Source organism: Kogia breviceps, chromosome 9, assembly GCF_026419965.1.
Source record: "Kogia breviceps isolate mKogBre1 chromosome 9, mKogBre1 haplotype 1, whole genome shotgun sequence".
Classification (NCBI taxonomy): Eukaryota; Metazoa; Chordata; class Mammalia; order Artiodactyla; family Physeteridae; genus Kogia; species Kogia breviceps.
In genome coordinates, this window is record NC_081318.1 from 99,293,203 (window position 1) to 99,312,309 (window position 19,107).

Here is a 19,107-nt window from a genome sequence, read left to right on the forward strand (position 1 = left end):
AGTTCAATCATAAGGAAGCGCTCGCTGTGGAGAAAGTGGAAGAACTTGGAAGCAAGCAGTCCAGTCCCTAAATAACACCATCAGGCATAGGAACAACCAGCCATCCCCTTTCACATCATGGTTATCTGTGTTAAAAAGAAATAGTTCTAGGATATCTGTTAGGACTATCTGCTCAAGGAAATTACAAACTTTTTCAGGATGTAAATGTGATTTGCCATAAATAAAAATTTTATCCACACATTAACACACTGTGGGAATATATCCTGTATTTATGTTCTTTTTTCAAACTTCTATTCTGTAATTTTTAATTATTTATATACATATGTCCTAAAAAGTGTCGTGAAACTGCTTACAAAAATTCAAGCGCTATTCAACACCTCTTCCGTCCCAGAAATAAAAACGTGCTCTAGGAACGTGCTCCAAATGATCATTCCTGCCACCAGTTCAGCTTCGAGTTTAACAAATGTTTTAGTTTATGTTCAAAGCACTAGGTTCTGTGCAGAGAAAAAGATAAAAGCGGCCACACGGGACCCCTGTGCGGAGGAGAGATCAGTATGAAGACATGACTCCAGCTTTCAGACATTGGATTCTCCTAATAATGAGAATCACTGGCCCTGGATCCTCCCCACTGGAGAGCATTTCAAGGTGCAGATTTTGTTTTCTTTCTTCATCTGTGTTATACCAATTAGGCCGTTACCTGGTGGTGGGCACGGAGAGAAGCGGCAGAGCTACGGTGTATGGTATTTCAAGGGGGGGACTAAAAAGCCGTGGCGATGTGAGGAGAAGTGAGGCTCCCTTCTCCTTCATGTGAGAAGTTCTCAGACCACACCTCCATTAGGGCACCCGTATCTGTGCTCCCTGAAACGTGATCAAAGCTGGTTATCTGAGCCCCACCAGCCCCTGGGTTACCCTGTTGTAATCTGCACACTGGCCATAAGCCTGGCATCTTAGTGGGCAAGTTTATGAGCAGGAAGTAGAGAGAGAAGCCAAGGATCTTCCTTTTACTTTGGGACCTTCTCTGGGCTCATTAACAAGACCCGTCAGCAAGCGCCCAGGTGAACTGAAGTGAAAGCAGCCGATGTTCACACCAGTCACTTCTGCTACTTGTTAGCAGCTCTGGTAAAAGAGGACATATAGAAAGGAAAAAAACAAGCCCTCTGGGGAGGAAACGGTGAAGTCAGGTCTCATTCTTCTGGCTGGATGTCTCCAACCCTTGCTCTCCTTACCACTCGTCACCACGGAAAACCCTGAGCTCTTGGGGGAGGGGTCACTCTATTCTCCTTTGCTGGACCCTCCTCTCCCCTTCCTCCCTGTCCTGACTGGGTGTTCATGGACCACAAAATCCACAGCAACGGGGAGTGCAGTGGACAATAAGAGCATATGCACAGACCCTGCGTCCATGCTCTCCGGCTAACGCAAACCAAATAACTTTTAGGAAAGCAGGTCTGGGATCAAAAAGAGAATTTGGGGTTGGAACAAGATAAAAGCTAATCCTCAAGCTCAAGTTCAAACATAGACCCGTCTGCTACCTCTGTTTCCACCACGAACAAGCGGGGAAAATATCAATTACTATAAGGACTCTTATGATTTTCTTAAAGGAAATTTCAAAGCAAGATCATCAGAGCCCCAAATGCTTGAATACTTTCTAGAACATTCTCGTGCTCTACTTTTCTTAACATTCTTTTTTTTTTTTCCTTTGGCCACGCTGTGCAGCATGCAAGATCTTAGTTCCCTGACCAGGGATCAAACCTGTGCCCCCTGCATTGGGAGCGTGGAGTCTTAACCAATGGACCGCCAGGGAAGCCCTAGTGGTCTACTTTTAGAATCTTTTGATTAAGTACTAATTTAGTATGGTCAGATGACTATGATATACTGCACAAATCCAAATAAAGTTCATTTTATACTATAAATAGTATTTTTGTTGGATTTGAAATACATATACACAGAAAAAAATATGAAATCTAGATTTCCTAGGTCAATGTCTTTAGGGTATGTCACCTTAAGAGAATGCCTTCTGCCTTTAGAGTAATGATTCACATTAATACTAAAAATCATAAGCCTTGTAGAGGTCACCACAATCTTGGTAGATCCTTCATCCTTAGTTAACGTTTCTACATAGCATAAAAGCATATGCAACAGATGGGAACTGATCACCAATACATACTGGAGGTTAAAAAGACACATTCTTCCCTCTACGGAGTATTAATAAATTCAGTCTTCAGCTATTCTTCCAAACCTTTAATATGTTTCTACAGAAGATTAGTAAACCTCTCTCCTCATCTTCCTCCCACCCCCTCCTTTCTTCCTTCTCTCCCTTTAATATACAGACAAGGTTATTAAAGTTCCCTCCCTCCTCATGGCACTAAAATGACTATAAATTTACTCTTTCTGATTAAAACAAAAAAATATCAAAATGAGCATGTGCAAATGCAAGATGATTTTCATGTGAGGATATTTTCAAAGGGAACCAAAGAGGGTCAGGAGACTCCCTGAGAAATACTATTACTACATTTCCGTTCTATTTGTTTTACTCTTATCAAGCAGAATTGCTTGTGCAAGTTTCCCCAAATGTTTAAGTTTTACCTGCATTATGAAATCTGATAATGATCTTGACAGAACTAAGGTGTTGATCTTCAAGAATGACAGTATACTATTGGCTCCATAACATTTGAAAATGTATATAGTGAAAGGAATAAGCAGCAGAGCATTTAACTGCTGATGATTTAGCCAACTGCACTTTTCTCTAATACCTTAGACAAAAAACAATCCTCACCTCGTTCAGACAACAAAGTCCAAAAAAGAACAATAAAAATTCCCCATCAGGGGCTTCCCTGGTGGCGCAGTGGTTAAGAATCCGCCTGCCAACGCAGGGGACACAGTTTTGAGCCCTGGTCCGGGAAGATCCCACATGCCGTGGAGCCACTAAGCCCACGAGCCACAACTACTGAGCCCGCACTCTAGAGCCTGCGAGCCACAACTACTGATGCTGCGTTCCACAACTAATGAAGCCCGCCCACCTAGAGCCCATGCTCCACAACAAAAGTAGCCACAGCAATGGGAAGCCCGTGCACCACAACGAAGAGTAGCCCCCACTCGCCGCTACTAGAAAAAGCCCGCGCACAGCAACCAAGACCCAACACAGCCAAAATTAAATAGATAAATAAAATAAATTTATATTAAAAAAAATTCCCCATAATTGGAAAATGCAAAGTACTACCTTATCATGAATGCATTCCTGAACCTGATGCTTCCCAAGGTTAGCCTTCTGGGGTACTAAAATATCATAATGCCATAAAAGTGACTGAGAACAAAAATCTAACAGCAAAGAATTAGCTCTACAGGGACACACCAGACAGGAAGACTAGGTTTCAAAGGATAGAGGGTAAATCCTCAAGGAAGGAAATCTGTAAACGTGAGTCACTTCTTCTATCCAAAGCCAATCCCTTCAAGCAGACTTTGGGGACTGCCCTGCAAAGTAACAAGGGCACTGATTGGCAAGTTTCTCTGTGGGAAGTTGCTGCCATCCAAGTCAATGATCTGCACGAGTGCTATCCTAGTGTATGAGAAAGTGCAAGAGAGCTCACCAAATGAGAACATCGGGAGATGTGGAGAATCTGCTCTGGAGGAGACTGAGGAGCAACTTCGTCTATGAGCTGACATCCAACATTTCTCTAGGAATTCTCTCTTCTACTGTCATAAATCCAAAGCTCTCTATAATACTCAGTGATCTGGACATGATCTATCTCTCCCTCTATGACCGTTTTCTTCTCCAACTCCCCTCTCTCTTTTCTCATTTTCAGATAGAACGAGATCAGTGTTATTCATAATAAATTGAGTTCCCATCTGTCCGACCCTTAGTCTTGGGATGAAACTGGAGACATTCAGGAATGTGTTTTGGTGGAGACTAGTCTACCCGGCTCTACCTGCTGGATTTTGTATCCCCTGTTGGTGAGGAAAAGAAACAGCATGTTACGAACAGCCAGAACACTGATACACAAATGGAAAAAAGAAACCTCCAGGATCAGGGATCTGCAAACAGAAGCAAAGGCAGTGACATAAAACCGATGTTGACCTTCCATTGCTGTTTTTCATCCCTGTGGACACTTGTGGCTCCAATGACAACAGGAAAATAAACCCATGTCCTTACATTTTCCCTGTGTCCAAACCCGATTTTCCAGAGTCTGCTGGCTCAGCCCACCTCTAGAATGATCTCCAGATTTGAAGCTTCTAATCTAAGAGAGCCTGGCCTTTATCCTCCCTCTGCCTGACCCTCATGCATGCTCTCTAAAGATGATATGCCATGGGCTTCCCAGGTGGCGCAGTGGCTGAGCGTCCACCTGCCGATGCAGGGGACATGGGTTCGTGCCCCGGTCCGGGAAGATCCCACATGCCGCAGAGTGGCTGGGCCCGTGTACAAAAAAAAAAAAAAAAAAAAAAAAAAAAAGATATGCCAGCCATTCATCAAGCCTTAGAAATATAAACAAATAATTTAAAAACCAGTTTGTTTCTTTATTCACATGTCTGTTAAACACATAGCATCCTATTAAAGGAACAAATATCACAAACTGTGTTTTTCAACCTTTTTTTCATTATCACCTCCCCTGAGGAAACTTTTTAGACATTTTTTTCCTAATTATGCCCCCATGAAATTTTAATACCACAGATATACCATGTCTACTTACGTGAAGTATTCCCATAAAAAGAGTATGATGTTTTTCATCCGCCAATAACCAATTTTCTCCCTCTTTGGGAGATATACTCTCTATTGAAAATGCATGATCTTAAAGCATGCAGCAATCGAAATAATCCTCTTTGGGAGATATACTCTCTATTGAAAATGCATGATCTTAAAGCATGCAGCAATCGAAATAATTTTGTCAGAAGTATTTAATTACTGCTAATACTCAGTGGAAGATAAATCACCAAAGAGATCGCCTTTCCTTTAGATCAGTAATCTGTGTTGAAGAGCTCCAGAGAAGCAAAGTCTTCTTCTCCTGAGATTCTAGAACACAAACCTTCTTCCCGCAGTGCCTATTACCTCTTTGCCTTGCACAGAAAAAGTCTACAGAATTAACCATTGTTCCCCTCAAGTTAATGCCAAGCCCAATGAAGATCTTTCTTCAACCTCAAGGTATCTTATTTACGCACTAAAACACAAAGCCAACCCATTTCCCACTCCAGAAATGAGATAAATATACTTGCCTCTTGTCGTTTGAAGTTCTGAACATATTCTTCAAACTGTTCATCTTTTGTCTCATCAGCTTTCCCAAGCTTCTGAAGGACCTAGTTGGTGAATAAAACAAAATGGTTCAATTTAATAATGTTTTCAGGGTGGGATAGGGAGGGTGGGAGGGAGACATAAGAGGGAGGAGATATGGGGATATATGTATATGTATAGCTGATTCACTTTGTTGTAAAGGAGAAACTAACACACCATTGTAAAGCAGTTATACTCCAATAAAGATGTTAAAAAAATAATGTTTTCAAACAATAAGCAGAGCAAGGCTGTTGTTTCGCTCTTCTGAGGAGACGTCTCTCTTAGCTAGTTAGTTTGCTTTTCTGTAAACATCTTGGCTTAGCGCCTTTGGAGTTGAACAGACCTGGATTTTAATCACAGTCCTACCACGTGCAGGCTTCATGACCTTGAGGAAGTGTCATGCTATAGCATTCATTTATTCACATATTTTTTCTCCAGTAGGCTGTAAGACTTAAAGACAAAAGCTATGCCTTGTCCTTTTGTCCAAAGCATCTGGCACAATGCTTGATGCATAGCAGTTGCTCAATTTTTTGTTAAACGGTGAATCAAAGTTGTTTGAGGAAAGTACTAGCCTACTTCATGGGGATGGATTTAGAATTACTGGAGTCACAGGCACACGGTAAATTCTCCCCCACCATCTCCTGACACTCTCTCCAATTCAATAAATGTTCAAAGAGGCCCTGGGATACACAAAGCCCATGCTAAGAACTGGTCATCCAGAAATAGATATATGAAGAAAATAAGGCCCCAGGACTTAATCTTAAGCTTATGATCTAATGGGGTAGACAAGGCAAGTTCACAAATAACAAATCAAAGACAATCTGTAATAAGCAAGATGAGTGGATTGCAAGGTGTTAGAAGCAATATTCCCTTAGAGCTGAGCTCTTCAGGGAATCCTGGTGGGGATTCTTCAAAACATGCTGGAATCCGGCAATCCCACTCCTGGGCATATATTCAGAGAAAATTATAATTTGAAAGGATACATGCACCCCAATGTTCATAGCAGCACAGGTAAAAGCTATTTCAAGAAAATGTTTGTGCCAGAAATTTCTATCATGGTTTTCTGGAAATTAAATAGTTTGTTGGTAGAGGTAGTGAGCTCACTGTCCTAGGAGTTATTTAAGTTTAACCCAAAGTTAGAGGTGCTAGAGAAGAGACTTATTCACCAAACTGGTGAATGGAATGAGTCATCTTTCAAATATCTTCTCATTCTTGAATCCATAATCTCAAATACCTTCTCATTCTTGAATCCATAATCCATGTATCATGTTAGACATTTTCCCTAGAGAAGAATGAAAATCTCAACGAAAAGAAGGCAGAGAAGAATGTCTGTTCGTTTCTATCTCCAACTGATATTGACTTGCTGAAGACTGCTTGCCAAACCCTGTGCTAGGGGCTGCAGAAGAGCAAGCTGCGTTCCAGGGACTGTGGTCATGTGACAGGTCTGAGCATGGGTGCAAGATGTGGAACTAGGGTAGATGTGGCTAGGGTGCTAGGCAGAGGGCAGATTACGGAAAGGCTTCGTCTGCAAGACTAAAGACTTCAATCTGCTTGTAGAGACCACGGGAAGGCAACGAAGAGTTTCCCTTCCCTGGAGACAGCTACAGGATTAAATCTGTGCTCCCTGGTGATAGTGTTAAGGGCAGATTAGAAGAGAGAATGAGTGGAAAAGGGAAACCAGTTAAGAGATTATTTAAATAGTCCAGGCAATAAATGACAGCCGGAGCTAAGGAACAGGGAAAACCAACCCTCAAGAAGTAAACATACAGAACTTCACAGCTTATGAGACAAAAAGGGTGAAGACAGAATGAGTCAAGGGTGACTTCATTTATTCTGTGGTGGCTGAAAGGGTCATCTGGTGACAGTGAGGGTGCTGAATTGTTGCAAAGTCTCCAGGGAGATGGGAATGGTTTAGAGGTGGAATTGGAAAAGGTAAGAACCAGAAACACAAAGCAGGCATGGTGGGTGGAACCAAAGGCCCAGCTGAGGCGGAAACCACCAATGTGCAGGTACCCACATTTAAGCAGTTTTGTGATTTTTTTTCCAGCAGCCTTGATACAGGTGGTATGATTCATCTGCTACATAGATTCATCTGTTGTTACTTTTGTTGCTGTCAGTTTTCAAATGCAAAATAATATTCTCAACTGAAGAAGCTTTTTCAAACTGCCTTTCCTTTCAGTGAGATTCTGGAATATTCCTCTAGGGCTGGCTGGGTGTTCATCTTCTCACACTCAGCCCTGAGTTCAGAAGTTCTGATCTGATCCTGAAAGACATCATGACTTAGGCAAAAAACAATTTAAAGCAAAATATGGTAGCTTGGAATATTTAAGCTAATAAATCTTTTTTCAGTGTCTCCTACAGCAGTTAGTTTCTCAGCTTGGTTTACAAAGGCTGCTCCAATGATGTGAATCTCACATACTTTTCTAGAGCAATTGTTCATGTACAAAGTGTCCAAGTCAAGTCCCTAAAAATTTAGAACTCGTTTTAATGTGGGCAGTTTCCCCACACTGTGAAGCCAAAAGTCTGATCCAATTTCAAATCCTTGGAGTCCAGTGCAAATTAAATGCTGACTATTGTAGCAGTGAGAGAATAATTGCCTTCGCTCCATATGTTAAAATTAGCAATGGAACACTATGTTTACAGCTCTCAGAATAAAGTAGTTGGTGGGCTTCCCTGGTGGCGCAGTGGTTGAGAGTCCGCCTGCCGATGCAGGGGACACGGGTTCGTGCCCCGGTCCGGGGGGATCCCACGTACCGCGGAGCAACTGGGCCCGTGAGCCGTGGCCGCTGAGCCCGCGCGTCCGGAGCCTGTGCTCCGCAACGGAAGAGGCCACAACAGTGAGAGGCCCGCGTACCGCCAAAAAAAAAAAAAAAAGTAGTTGGCATTTGAAGTCAGAGAAAAAAATTCACAGTCTTCCATTCCACGTGGAAAGGACTTCTGTTAATCACGGGAAAGATCAAAGACCTGCAAGGTCAAGAAACAGTGAGGTATGACCCCAAGCAAGAAAAAAAGTCCTATGATCCGACGTGGGAAACTGATAAGAGGAGGGGATGCAGACGACAAGGTAATTCAAGATGAAGGCCACTGAGGGTGTCCGAGACACGTTTTTATATACCGCTTGACGCTGGGACAAGGGTGATGGTTAAAAGAATTCTGCAGGATTGGCCACTGGGTTGCCCTAGAGAGATTCACACATTAGATGAGGGCTCGGACTAGACAGAATTCCAACTCTGGGTGATTCATCCTTCCCTAAGCCAGACTCTAAAAGTCAAGGAAAGAATCCTACAATCTAATCAGTTTTCTCTAAACAAGGAGGTGCCCCTCTCTTCACACTTCCTGTCTTTATAAAAAAAGAAGAGCACATCAAATTATGTAAACATTATTCACTGAATCCAGGAATCAAGTACATGGGATGACCATGGCGTTTTCTGGACAGGACACAGACAGATGGTCTTCTACCACTGCCCACACCCAAATGATTCATTCATCTGTCTGTCTGTACACCCACCTATCCATCTATCAAGTGCTCACTCTGATACTGTGCAGAGATACAAAACCTCGGACTGGAGGGAGACCATTGGGTGCCCCTGAGTGCAGGGGTAGCCGCTTTTCTGAAGTGTCCTATGGGTACACACTGCACTGTTTCCCCAACTTCAGGGTACTAGTCACTTAACCTCTTTCTGGATATGTTTCAAGACTTAAAGAAGTGGCTTTAATGTGGCCTCATTTGAGAAGAATAAGATGAGCCACCCTTTGGTGTGGTTCAGGTGTCCATCAAGGTCCTGCACTTTGCCTCCCATCTGGTCCTCTGTGGGATCTGTTTCTGCACCGCTATGACATCCACTTCTTGCCCTGGCAGATCTCAACAGTACATTAGCCATCACGTCATCAAAGCCTCTCGGAGGTCGGCATGAGCCTTCTTGCTAATTCTGGGAAACACTTTCGGGGAGATAAACAAGAACAAATGAGAGAGGGAAGGTTCACAGCCTTCCATCCCATTTGGGTGGCCTTCAGACTTTAAAAGTTTGAGAATAACGCATGGTAGAGAGAAAGTACAAGTCTCAGACATGAGCAGGTTTATCCTAAGTGGGACAGAGGCAACTGGGAATTAGAAAGCAGTGGAGGAAAGAAAGTTCAGGAGCCTGGAAAAGGAAGAGAAGTGAGGTGGGCCCCCCAAAATGCACATACAGCAAGCACATGTATCAGAAAGCACATGTACAGTATCACGCTCCAGAATTCTGCTCTCTCCTACCCTCCCCAATCCTTTAAAGTTGAGGACATCTTAGTCCTCTGACTTAAAAAAAATCTTGTTGGAAAAGATAGCTTGAGGAATACTGATGCAGCAAAGATGAACTGTGAGCCCTGGCATCTGACCCCTTCTTCTTCTCCAGGAAGCTGAGTGCCCCCTCTCTTCCTCTTGCTTGGGTCACCTCGTCTCAAGACTACTTTTCTATGAAACCTGATACTTCCAGTATCCAACCCAGAATACAGCATTTACAGCACAATGCAGTGACACAGTTGGCCAAAGCCTTTGAGTCATCCTGAGGCTCCGAGGGACCATATTTTCCTTCTCCAGTGCCCCCCCTTCAAGGACAGAGCACTCTATCTCATGCCAGTACTGCACAGTGACCCTCCAACCTCATTAAATCATTCAAATTAATCCTCACGCTGCTTAGCTAGGGGAAGATATTCCTCCATAGACCACGAGAGAAAAGTTGTCTGCCAAACTGGTGGCAGTCTACCTACAGAGGAGCTGTTAGAAAGCCATGCGGCCACAGCAACCAGGAAGGGCTCTGTACCCAGACACTTCACCGGGGATCAGTCCTGTGCCTACAGGACTCCTCAAGACTCCTCAAGCCATCTTTGTGACCTCAGCTACCCACAGTACCAGCAAAAGATGAGTCAGCAATTTGAACACACCGAACTGCAGTACAAATAGGAAGGAAGATGTTGACTTAGGTGGATCCAAAGTCCACAAAACCCTACTCAGGATTTTAGTTGGGAACTGTAAATTGCCTAAGACAAGAGGGAGTTGCTGGGTAGGAATCAGACGAAAAGGAGAGTCCAGAGAAGAGAGTAAAGACATGTTTTTGCTTTTCTTGCTCTTGGGAAAATGCCCCATCTTAATAACTCCATATTCCCTAATTTATTAGCTATCATCTATGGAAATTTAAAATACATCAAGCACAGTTCCAAATGCATTAGACCTAAAAATGAATTTAATCCTTCCAACAATCTTGTGAGTTAGGTTATATTGACTATCCTCATTTTACTGATGAGAACACTGAAAATTGGTGAGGTTAGAGGTTAAACAATTGACCAGGGCTTCCCTGGTGGCACAGAGGTTGAGAGTCCGCCTGCCGATGCAGGGGACGCGGGTTCGTGCCCCGGTCCGGGAAGATCCCACATGCCGCAGAGCGGCTGGGCCCGTGAGCTGGACGTGGTATTTTCCATTCAGTTTGTTCCTGTGGCAGTTTTCTAAAGATCTGTGCTCAAGAAGGAACTCTGCGTGCCTTCACGACCTTTATTTAAAGAACACTGGAACAGAGGGGCAACACAAGGTCCTGGGAGACTTAGGTGAGATAGAGGATGCTCCCTACGGCTGTGAGGGCTGCCTGTCAGAGCACATGGCCTCCTGCTCCTGGGCACTCAGGGCTGAAAATACTTCTTACCAACAAGCATGCAATCGTCACAAACAAACAAGTAAATAAACGAGCGAAGAAACAAGTAAATCCTGCAGCACTAATTATTTCTGCACACATTTCTGTATTTTGCTTTTACGCCTTGATTTTTAATTTTCTGCAGCTATTTTTCAAGTCTGATCTGCATGAAATGAATTACTAAAGAAAAAAAACTATTAAATATAGCTTGGAGGAGGCCCACTTTTCAGATTTAATTGGAGCTTCTGGAGCTGGATTCATCACATTCATACGGTTAATATGGAATATTTTATAAAGTTAAACGTAAACTTGGTGTGAATTTTTAAAATACCGAGAGTAACAGTATGCTGCCTTGGGCTACATCACCAGACTCTCGTCTGGACAGGGGAATACTTAAAGGGTTTTTTTTTTTTTAAGAAGCACAGTTTGGTGTGTAAGAATTACCATGTGATAGAATGGGTAGGAAGAACACAACTGTTTTCTGGAGACCCTGAGTGATACTTACATGATACTTGCATAAGTGAAACATGCTTCTGGAACAGCCTTTTACTTGGCTGTAAACACATGCAGACACTTCTGTGGGTCATACCGTGCACTGACGCCTACAGATCCACACTCCCCGGTCCTCACCTGGTTCAGCACCTCTAGGGACTGCATCCGGCCCTGCCCCTCTGGCTTCTGTCTAGAGATGATCATGAGAACTCAAGGCAGCAGAAGATGGAAAGGCAGGAGTGGGGACAGTGGTCCCCCTGGTCCCCTCCCTGCAGCCTCAACCCTCTGGTGGCTCCTCCAACAACTACATCTCCTCTCCCTAAGTTCTGATAACAGCTTCCTCCCCTTCCCCTATAGGCCTGGAGATCAAACGTCGCCAGCACCCTCCTCTGCTGCTAGAACCAGCGGCGTCCCCATGCCTTGCTGGTTTCCCGTAATGCTTTCCACAGGCCATCCTGGAATAGAATTGGGGTCTCAAAATTCCTAGCTCAAAATCTCCCACCGCCCTTTCTACCTTCCAACCATGAGCAATAATGAACTAGAGCAACCCAACACACTTCTAAAAAAGTACCACTGTTGTATCACAGTGTAGGAATGGGATAAAAACAAACCAGTGCAATCCATCCTACCAGAAACAATTTGCAAGATAAGCAAGTCTAAAGATACCGATCCCACAACAATGGGGTTTTGCCCACGGGGACACTTTTTAGGAACATAAGCCCTGCCTGCAGTTGGCAAAGGATAATTCTAATTAAAAAGTGTTTAGTAGGATGGTTTCAGCTTCATTTGAAGATATCTCAAAGAGAGATTGTTTTTCCTTTTGAAAGGTTGTGGGACTTTTATCCCTGGCATGTGCACGACATCTTTTCATCAATGTTGTTTAGATGTTGATTTTCCTCCGTTGAGAATTCAAGGTAATCACAACCAAAATCCTAGTAGGCTCACTGAGGAAACTGCCAGGATAATTCTACAATTTATATGGAAATGTGAAAGACACAGAATAGTCAAAACAATTTGGAAAAACAGGAGAATAAAGAAGGATGCTATATCCCACACCAAAGCTCTTTAGAGTCATAAAGTCAAACGTTCAGAATAGAAATCTAAGAATGGAATGACTTACTTTTGTCCTACTGAAAGGGTAGTCTCCTTCAAAATCTTTGACCTTGGCACCTAGTAAATCCTGAGCAGAGTAAAAAGTAAACAACACCTACAAACAACTAGCTCCTATATGTCTTATTGCATGTTTATGGGGAAATCAAATCCCACGCAGGGTATCTGGTGTAAAAATCAAAACGTTTAAAAAGCTAGGACTATGTTTTTAGAAAAATAACGGACCATGATTCTAAGGCAAAACCTCTCTCCACAGCCTGCATTCTCATGAGATCGTTACTTTAGATTTCACTGGCTACACCAGTTCTGCACCTTATTATTATAGGAAATACTGCAGAAGTATTTCTCTGCCTTCTGTTTAAGAAGATCCGGATGTGAGATCACTTTATTTATTTATTTACTTTTTACAGTAGGTCCTTGTCGGTTATCTATTTTAAATGCAGCAGTGTGTACATGTCAATCCCTAACTCCCAATCTATCCCTCCCTGCTGAGATCACTTTCAAAATGTTGGTTCTTTCCCTTCAGCTTCAATGTTGCTGTTAAAGCCATAATTTATAATATCTAATATTTGATTAGTCAGCAAATGGAAGGAATATTGCAGTCCAATCAACATAATGTCCAGGGTCATAGAAAGGAGTAACCCATGAACACTTCCAAATCTTTTTACTGTACAGCTTTCAAGAATTATTTAGTCATCCTGATGAATTTATTAAGCAATAAATGTAACTGATCGTCTATTTGATGGCATCCTTCCATCGTATTTACATTTCTGTCTCTAAATTCTTGCCACTCAAAGTGGGTCCTCACGCCAGAAGCATCAGCTTTCATCTGGCAGCTTTGCTAGATATGCAGAATTTCACGTCTATCCCAGACCCACTGAATTAGAATCTGCTGTTCAACAGTATCCCCAGGCAATCCATCTGTACGTTCAAGTTTGGGAAACCTGCTCTAAAAATTACAAACTCAATGTCACACCCCACAGGTAAATTTTTAAAAATAGTCATTTTTCTGGGCACTTGCTGTCAGTGTAGAAAAAAAATCAAGCTTATCACACTGAAGCTGCAATGATCACAGGATACACCTTGAACACTGGATATTAAAATGAATGCATGAGCTCTATTCAGCGTTTCCTCCATTCTCTTAAAGCAAAAGGACTGAAAAATTTCCAAATGGTTAAATGTTCTGGACAGGTGAGTGGGTTCTGGTTGTCTGCAGTTTAATTTGCATTTTAATGAAGTCACCACCATCAAGTTTTTATAAAAACGTGATTCTGCAGAGTACTCAATAGGAAGCAGAATCATTCCAATCAGTCACGTTTTTGTCCACAGTCTGTGAATTAAACGTGAGTTTCTGGCTCAGCGACAGTCAACAACTTCAGATAAATGAAACGGGAACATCCGTGACGGTTTTCCTGGCCATCCCCACAAATGGTGAGTACGGCACTCCTGCCCTTTCATGTGGAAACAACTGAAATCACATGGACCTCAGCATCAATGTTCCAAGCAACCTGGACTACAAAGAGGAGATTTTAACATCAGACAATCATGGCTGCAAATAAGAGCAAATCTATTTCTCTGGCAAATGTCCTATGATGGTTTTCTATATAAAATAAGAATGAGGCTTTAACCCAGAAGTCTGCAGGCCATAATCATTTATACTGAACCAATCTTTGCTTCTTCCTCTAAAACCTAACGAACATCAGTGACCAAATGCCCAGCCAGCACCCGGCTGTGAACAAGATACCAGGCTTAGCCTTAGCCCTATGCAGCATCCGCAAACACAAGTCACCTCCTCCTTTGAACATAATTGTAGCAAATGAGGTCTTCTCCTGTCATTGTTTCTTTTTGTTCTCCTTTTCCCTCCTCACCTCTTACTGGAAGCTTCATGACAGCCTCTGTCAGCATAAAATATACTTAAATTAGCTGTGAAAAGTGTCCAATATTAGTGAGAGAAAGTTTCATTTGGTAGAACTGTCTCTCCAAAGAATGTGAAAAACCTTATTCACTTCCACAAATGCCCAGGCCTCAAAAACTCGAATTCCCCCTCCTCCCCAATGAGTCCAGGACCCTGCGGAAAGAGCCAAAGGCATCCTGAGATAGAGATGAATAGCTGCGCGTCCCAGGTAGGCTGCTTCTGAAATGTTAAGCTGCAAACTTAGGAAATGGGAAAAGTAAAGAAACATCTGTATTGTACTTGGGTTTCAAAGTATGAACAGAAGCATCTAAAATGAGCCTTCCTTCTGAATATGGACTGTACAGTTGCACTCTCCTAGGTGTTAAGGACCAAACTAAAGGGTCATATAACCAGCTGGAAAGAAAAAAAAAAACTTAAATAAATGTAAATTTAAATAATAACTCATGCTTAAACAAAATTAGCCAGGAAACTAGATGACTTCATATGGTCTTAGGACGCTAAGTGCATTTTGAATCACCATGAAGATGGTGCAGAATGCAGTGTCGTCCAAAATTTTTTTGACCAGAGAACCTTTTGGTCTAAGGAGCATTTTGCGAGACTGATGGGCTACCAAACACACCTGGGAAGACCCTGAGCCACACCATCCCTACCAGGGATCTAGACCTGGGAAGCCCTGCACCTCTAAAACAGAGCTCCTCAACCTGGCTGGCATCAGGATCACCTGGCAGGCATCTGTTGAAGCAGGTCTGCAGAGATCATTCTGACGACCACAGATTTGCTCTCATCTGTTAGCTGTGGGCAAAGCCTTAAGCTTATTCCTCAAGAGTAATTATTTTAATTTAATACCAAGTTTATATAACACTCAGAAGTGAGCCATCTCTCAGCAACAGAAACAAATAATGAGATGTCCTGGTTCAGCCAGGTGTAAGCTCCATCGCCCTGGATAAGCCACTGAGGCTCCGTGAGTCTACCTTCCTCGTTTCTGCCGCCCCAAGGCACCCACACAGGATCCTGAAAAACAAACAGAATCCCTGCATTGTAACTCCTGCAACGTGCAGCTCAGGTTACTGGGATACATACTGCAGCATCATTAATTGCCCTGCATAAATAATTCAAAATAAACCAGGCTCAAATAATTGGTGGGGAGGGGATCTGGTTCATGACCCAGCTCTGCCAAGTGTAAGCGAAAGCTTTCTCACTTCTTCCTCTTCTTCTCCACCATTCTTTCACCATTGAGGTGACAACTAATGAAAGAAAACCATCTGTGTAATATACATCATGACCTAAACATACGAAGGCCCCAAATTCATTTTCTACAGGTCTCTGCACCCTGCAGGACTGAACCAATGGACGGACTTGCCCAAGCTCCCTTGACTCTAGCTTCCTGGACCAATGGAGGCACCAGCAGGAAATGAAAATGTGGGGAGAGGCAGGTCAGGTCCTGCTCTGTCTCGGCTTTGAGCTGTTTCTGGTTATACTTATGTTCCCTTCACCTCTACGGCTCCCATCCGGAAACCCCTCCTTTATGACTGTCACTGGGTCTGGCTGCACCATTTTCTCCTCTTGCCCCTTGAGTCCTAGCAGTGTTTACAGTTTCTTGCTGTTGTCACTAGTCTTTGGTGATTCCGTTAACACTTCCGCCCTTCTATGCTCTATTCACTAAAGCATCTTAAAAATTAAAAAAATTTAAAATTTATTTATTTATTTATTTGGCTGTGCTGGGTCTTACTTAACAGCATGCGGGATCTTCAGTTGCTGCGTGCGGGAGCTAGTTCCCTGCCCAGGGATTGAACCCGCACCCCCTGCACTGGGAGCACAGAGTCTTATCCACTGGACTGCCAGGGAAGTGCCCACTAAAGCATCTTGAACCATCTGAGCTGAATTCTGCCTCCTGCCAGGCCCTGGCTGATAGCCCAAGACCGTCTCTGGCCCTGGAGATCACTGGACCCATCCTGAACCCACTGAGCGAGGGGTTGGGGGGCATATTTGCAGTTTTAAAGCACACATGCACATATACACGGACACAAAAAAACCTGGTCTCTCAGAATTGATTGCTGAGGGTCCAAATAAACCATTTTAATATACACAAAGTAGCATGTATTTAAATATATATTACATTGAGTCCAAGTTCTAAAGCCGCAATTGCAAAACAAGCCTGTGCCCTAGGAAGGGTAATATATATTTACATAGATTTAGGCTCTTAAAAATTGGCCTTGGGTACTGCCAGAATTTGATTCCTATAAAATAAAATTTCAAAACTCAAACTGATATAAAAGGAGCCTGGGGGTTTTCAAAGGCAAGGCCTTCTAGGAGGGTCAGAAACACATGCTCGGATTCTCACCTTCCATCTCTGCACCCTGGGAAGGGGTTTTGCTCTCACTGCAGAAGGCGCGACAGGTCAGAAGCCAGCTGACGGTAAGAATTCTTACCAGGGTCAGCTCTTCCAGGTCTCTGCAATACCCGTAGAAAGAGGAAAATAAAATATCTTTTGCATCCTTTTGGGGGGAGGGAGGGTGTCTCTTGAGTCAAAGGGATTGCTCAATACTGCCAAAAATATTTACTGTTGTTTTTTTTTTTTTTTTCTGGTACGCGGGCCTCTCACTGTTGTGGCCTCTCCCGTTGCGGAGCACAGGCTCCGGACGCACAGGCTCAGCGGCCATGGCTCACGGGCCCAGCCGCTCCGCGGCATGTGGGATCTTCCCGGACCCGGGCACGAACCCGTGTTCCCTGCATCGGCAGGCGGATTCTCAACCACTGCGCCACCAGGGAAGTCCAAAAAATATTTACTGTTTGTCCCTGCTAAAAACTACGAAGTAGCTCTGTGGTCAGAAATTGGCCATATTGCAGAGCCTGATAGAAAAAAATTTTTAGGCCTTCTTCCCTAAGTTAAAATAAAATGATGTACCCAGAGGGAAAAAAAAAAACCTCTAAGGCCCTTGTAAAAGAATTTATTGGGCGGATCAACCTATGATGTCATTTAGGCGGCAACCTGATTCTCTGAGGAATTAAGAGCAACTGTCCTTATCTTATAAATCTTTGCAAAACTAGAAATGTGAGTCTGGAGGCAATTCAAAGTTCACCTCTTCTTTTTGATCAATCCCCAAATCTCCCCTATTTAGTCCACAAGGCTTGTAAGATGTGGGTCTTGGGCAACCAAAGTCCTTCTTGGAGAAATTTACATGCTTTCCCTGTTCTTCTGAGTTGTCAATGTGAAAATACAATTTTCAGGGAGGAAATTTTTATCAGAAGAAAAACAATGGAGAAAGGTCATTTGGAACTTGGACAAATGAGAAATCTTAAGTGTATGGAAGCTATTCTCTGTGTCTGTCTGTTCACATGCGTCTATATGTATGTGCTGTAGATGTCTGGTATTTTCTACCTCTAGGTGATATTGTCAGAATTAATTTGCAAATGAGCTCTATTTAATTGGCCTGAAGAAAATTAAGCTCTTACATAAATTATGAATTTTAAAGTTCTTAAAAATGTAATAAAAAGTAACTCAAATGCTTTTCAGGTTCACACCATCTGAGAGAATCTTTAGTAAATAAAAGCTAGTCTAAATGTGTTAGTTTAATTAAAATAGACATGTCTGTAGGATTATCAACATTAAAAATTATGCAGACATACAACTTTTATTCTACCTAGGCTTACTAAAGGTCAAATAAGTTTATGTAATCTCTTATAAAATCTGCCAGCAAGAAAAACTGTTTGGGTTGATGACTGACTTTGTTTAACGTCTCATAAAGTTTTTAATGGGTAATGTGAACATAATTGTTGTTGTTTTTTTAACATCTTTATTGGAGTATAATTGCTTTACAATGGTGTGTTAGTTTCTGCTTTACAACAAAGTGAATCAGGTATACATATGTTCCCATATCTCTTCCCTCTTGCATCTCCCTCCCTCCCACCCTCCCTATCCCACCCCGCTAGGTGGTCACAAAGCACCGAGCTGATCTCCCTGTGCCATGCGGCTGCTTCCCACTAGCTAGCCACCCTACGTTTGGTAGTGTATATATGTCCATGCCACTGTCTCACTTCGTCACAGCTTACCCTTCCCCCTCCCCGTGTCCTCAAGTCCATGCTCTAGTAGGTCTGTGTTTTATTCCCATCCTACCCCTAGGCTTTTCATGACATTTTTTTTTCTTAGATTCCATATGTATGTGTTAGCATACGGTATTTGTTTTTCTCTTTCTGACTTACTTCACTCTGTGTGACAGACTCCAGGTCCATCCACCTCATTACAAATATCTCAATTTTGTTTCTTTTTATGGCTGAGTAATAGTCCATTGTATATATGTGCCACATCTTCTTTATCCATTCATCTGTTGATGGACACTTAGGTTGCTTCCATGTCCTGGCTATTGTAAATAGAGCTGCAATGAACATTCTGGTACATGACTCTTTTTGAATTATGGTTTTCCCAGGGTATATGCCCAGTAGTGGGATTGCTGGGTCGTGTATGGTAGTTCTATTTGTAGTTTTTTTAGGAACCTCCATACTGTTCTCCATAGTGGCTGCACCAACTTACATTCCCACCAACAGTGTAAGAGGGTTCCCTTTTCTCCACACCCTCGCCAGCATTTATTGTTTCTAGATTTTTTGATGATGGCCATTCTGACTGGTGTGAGATGATATCTCATTGTAACATAATCGTTAAGAACAAATAAATTAAA

General features: G+C 42.7%; 1 protein-coding gene across 2 annotated transcripts in view; it reads right to left on the bottom strand.

Moving 5' to 3' along the window:
* LOC131762643 (amphiphysin) overlaps positions 1-19,107 on the bottom strand; it is a 186,268-nt gene that overhangs the window by 95,426 nt on the left and 71,735 nt on the right. For both annotated transcript variants that reach the window (XM_067042871.1, XM_067042872.1), the window contains exon 2: positions 5,199-5,283. In XM_067042871.1, coding sequence (XP_066898972.1) covers positions 5,199-5,283 — 85 coding nt within the window. The remainder of the gene's footprint in view (positions 1-5,198; positions 5,284-19,107) is intronic.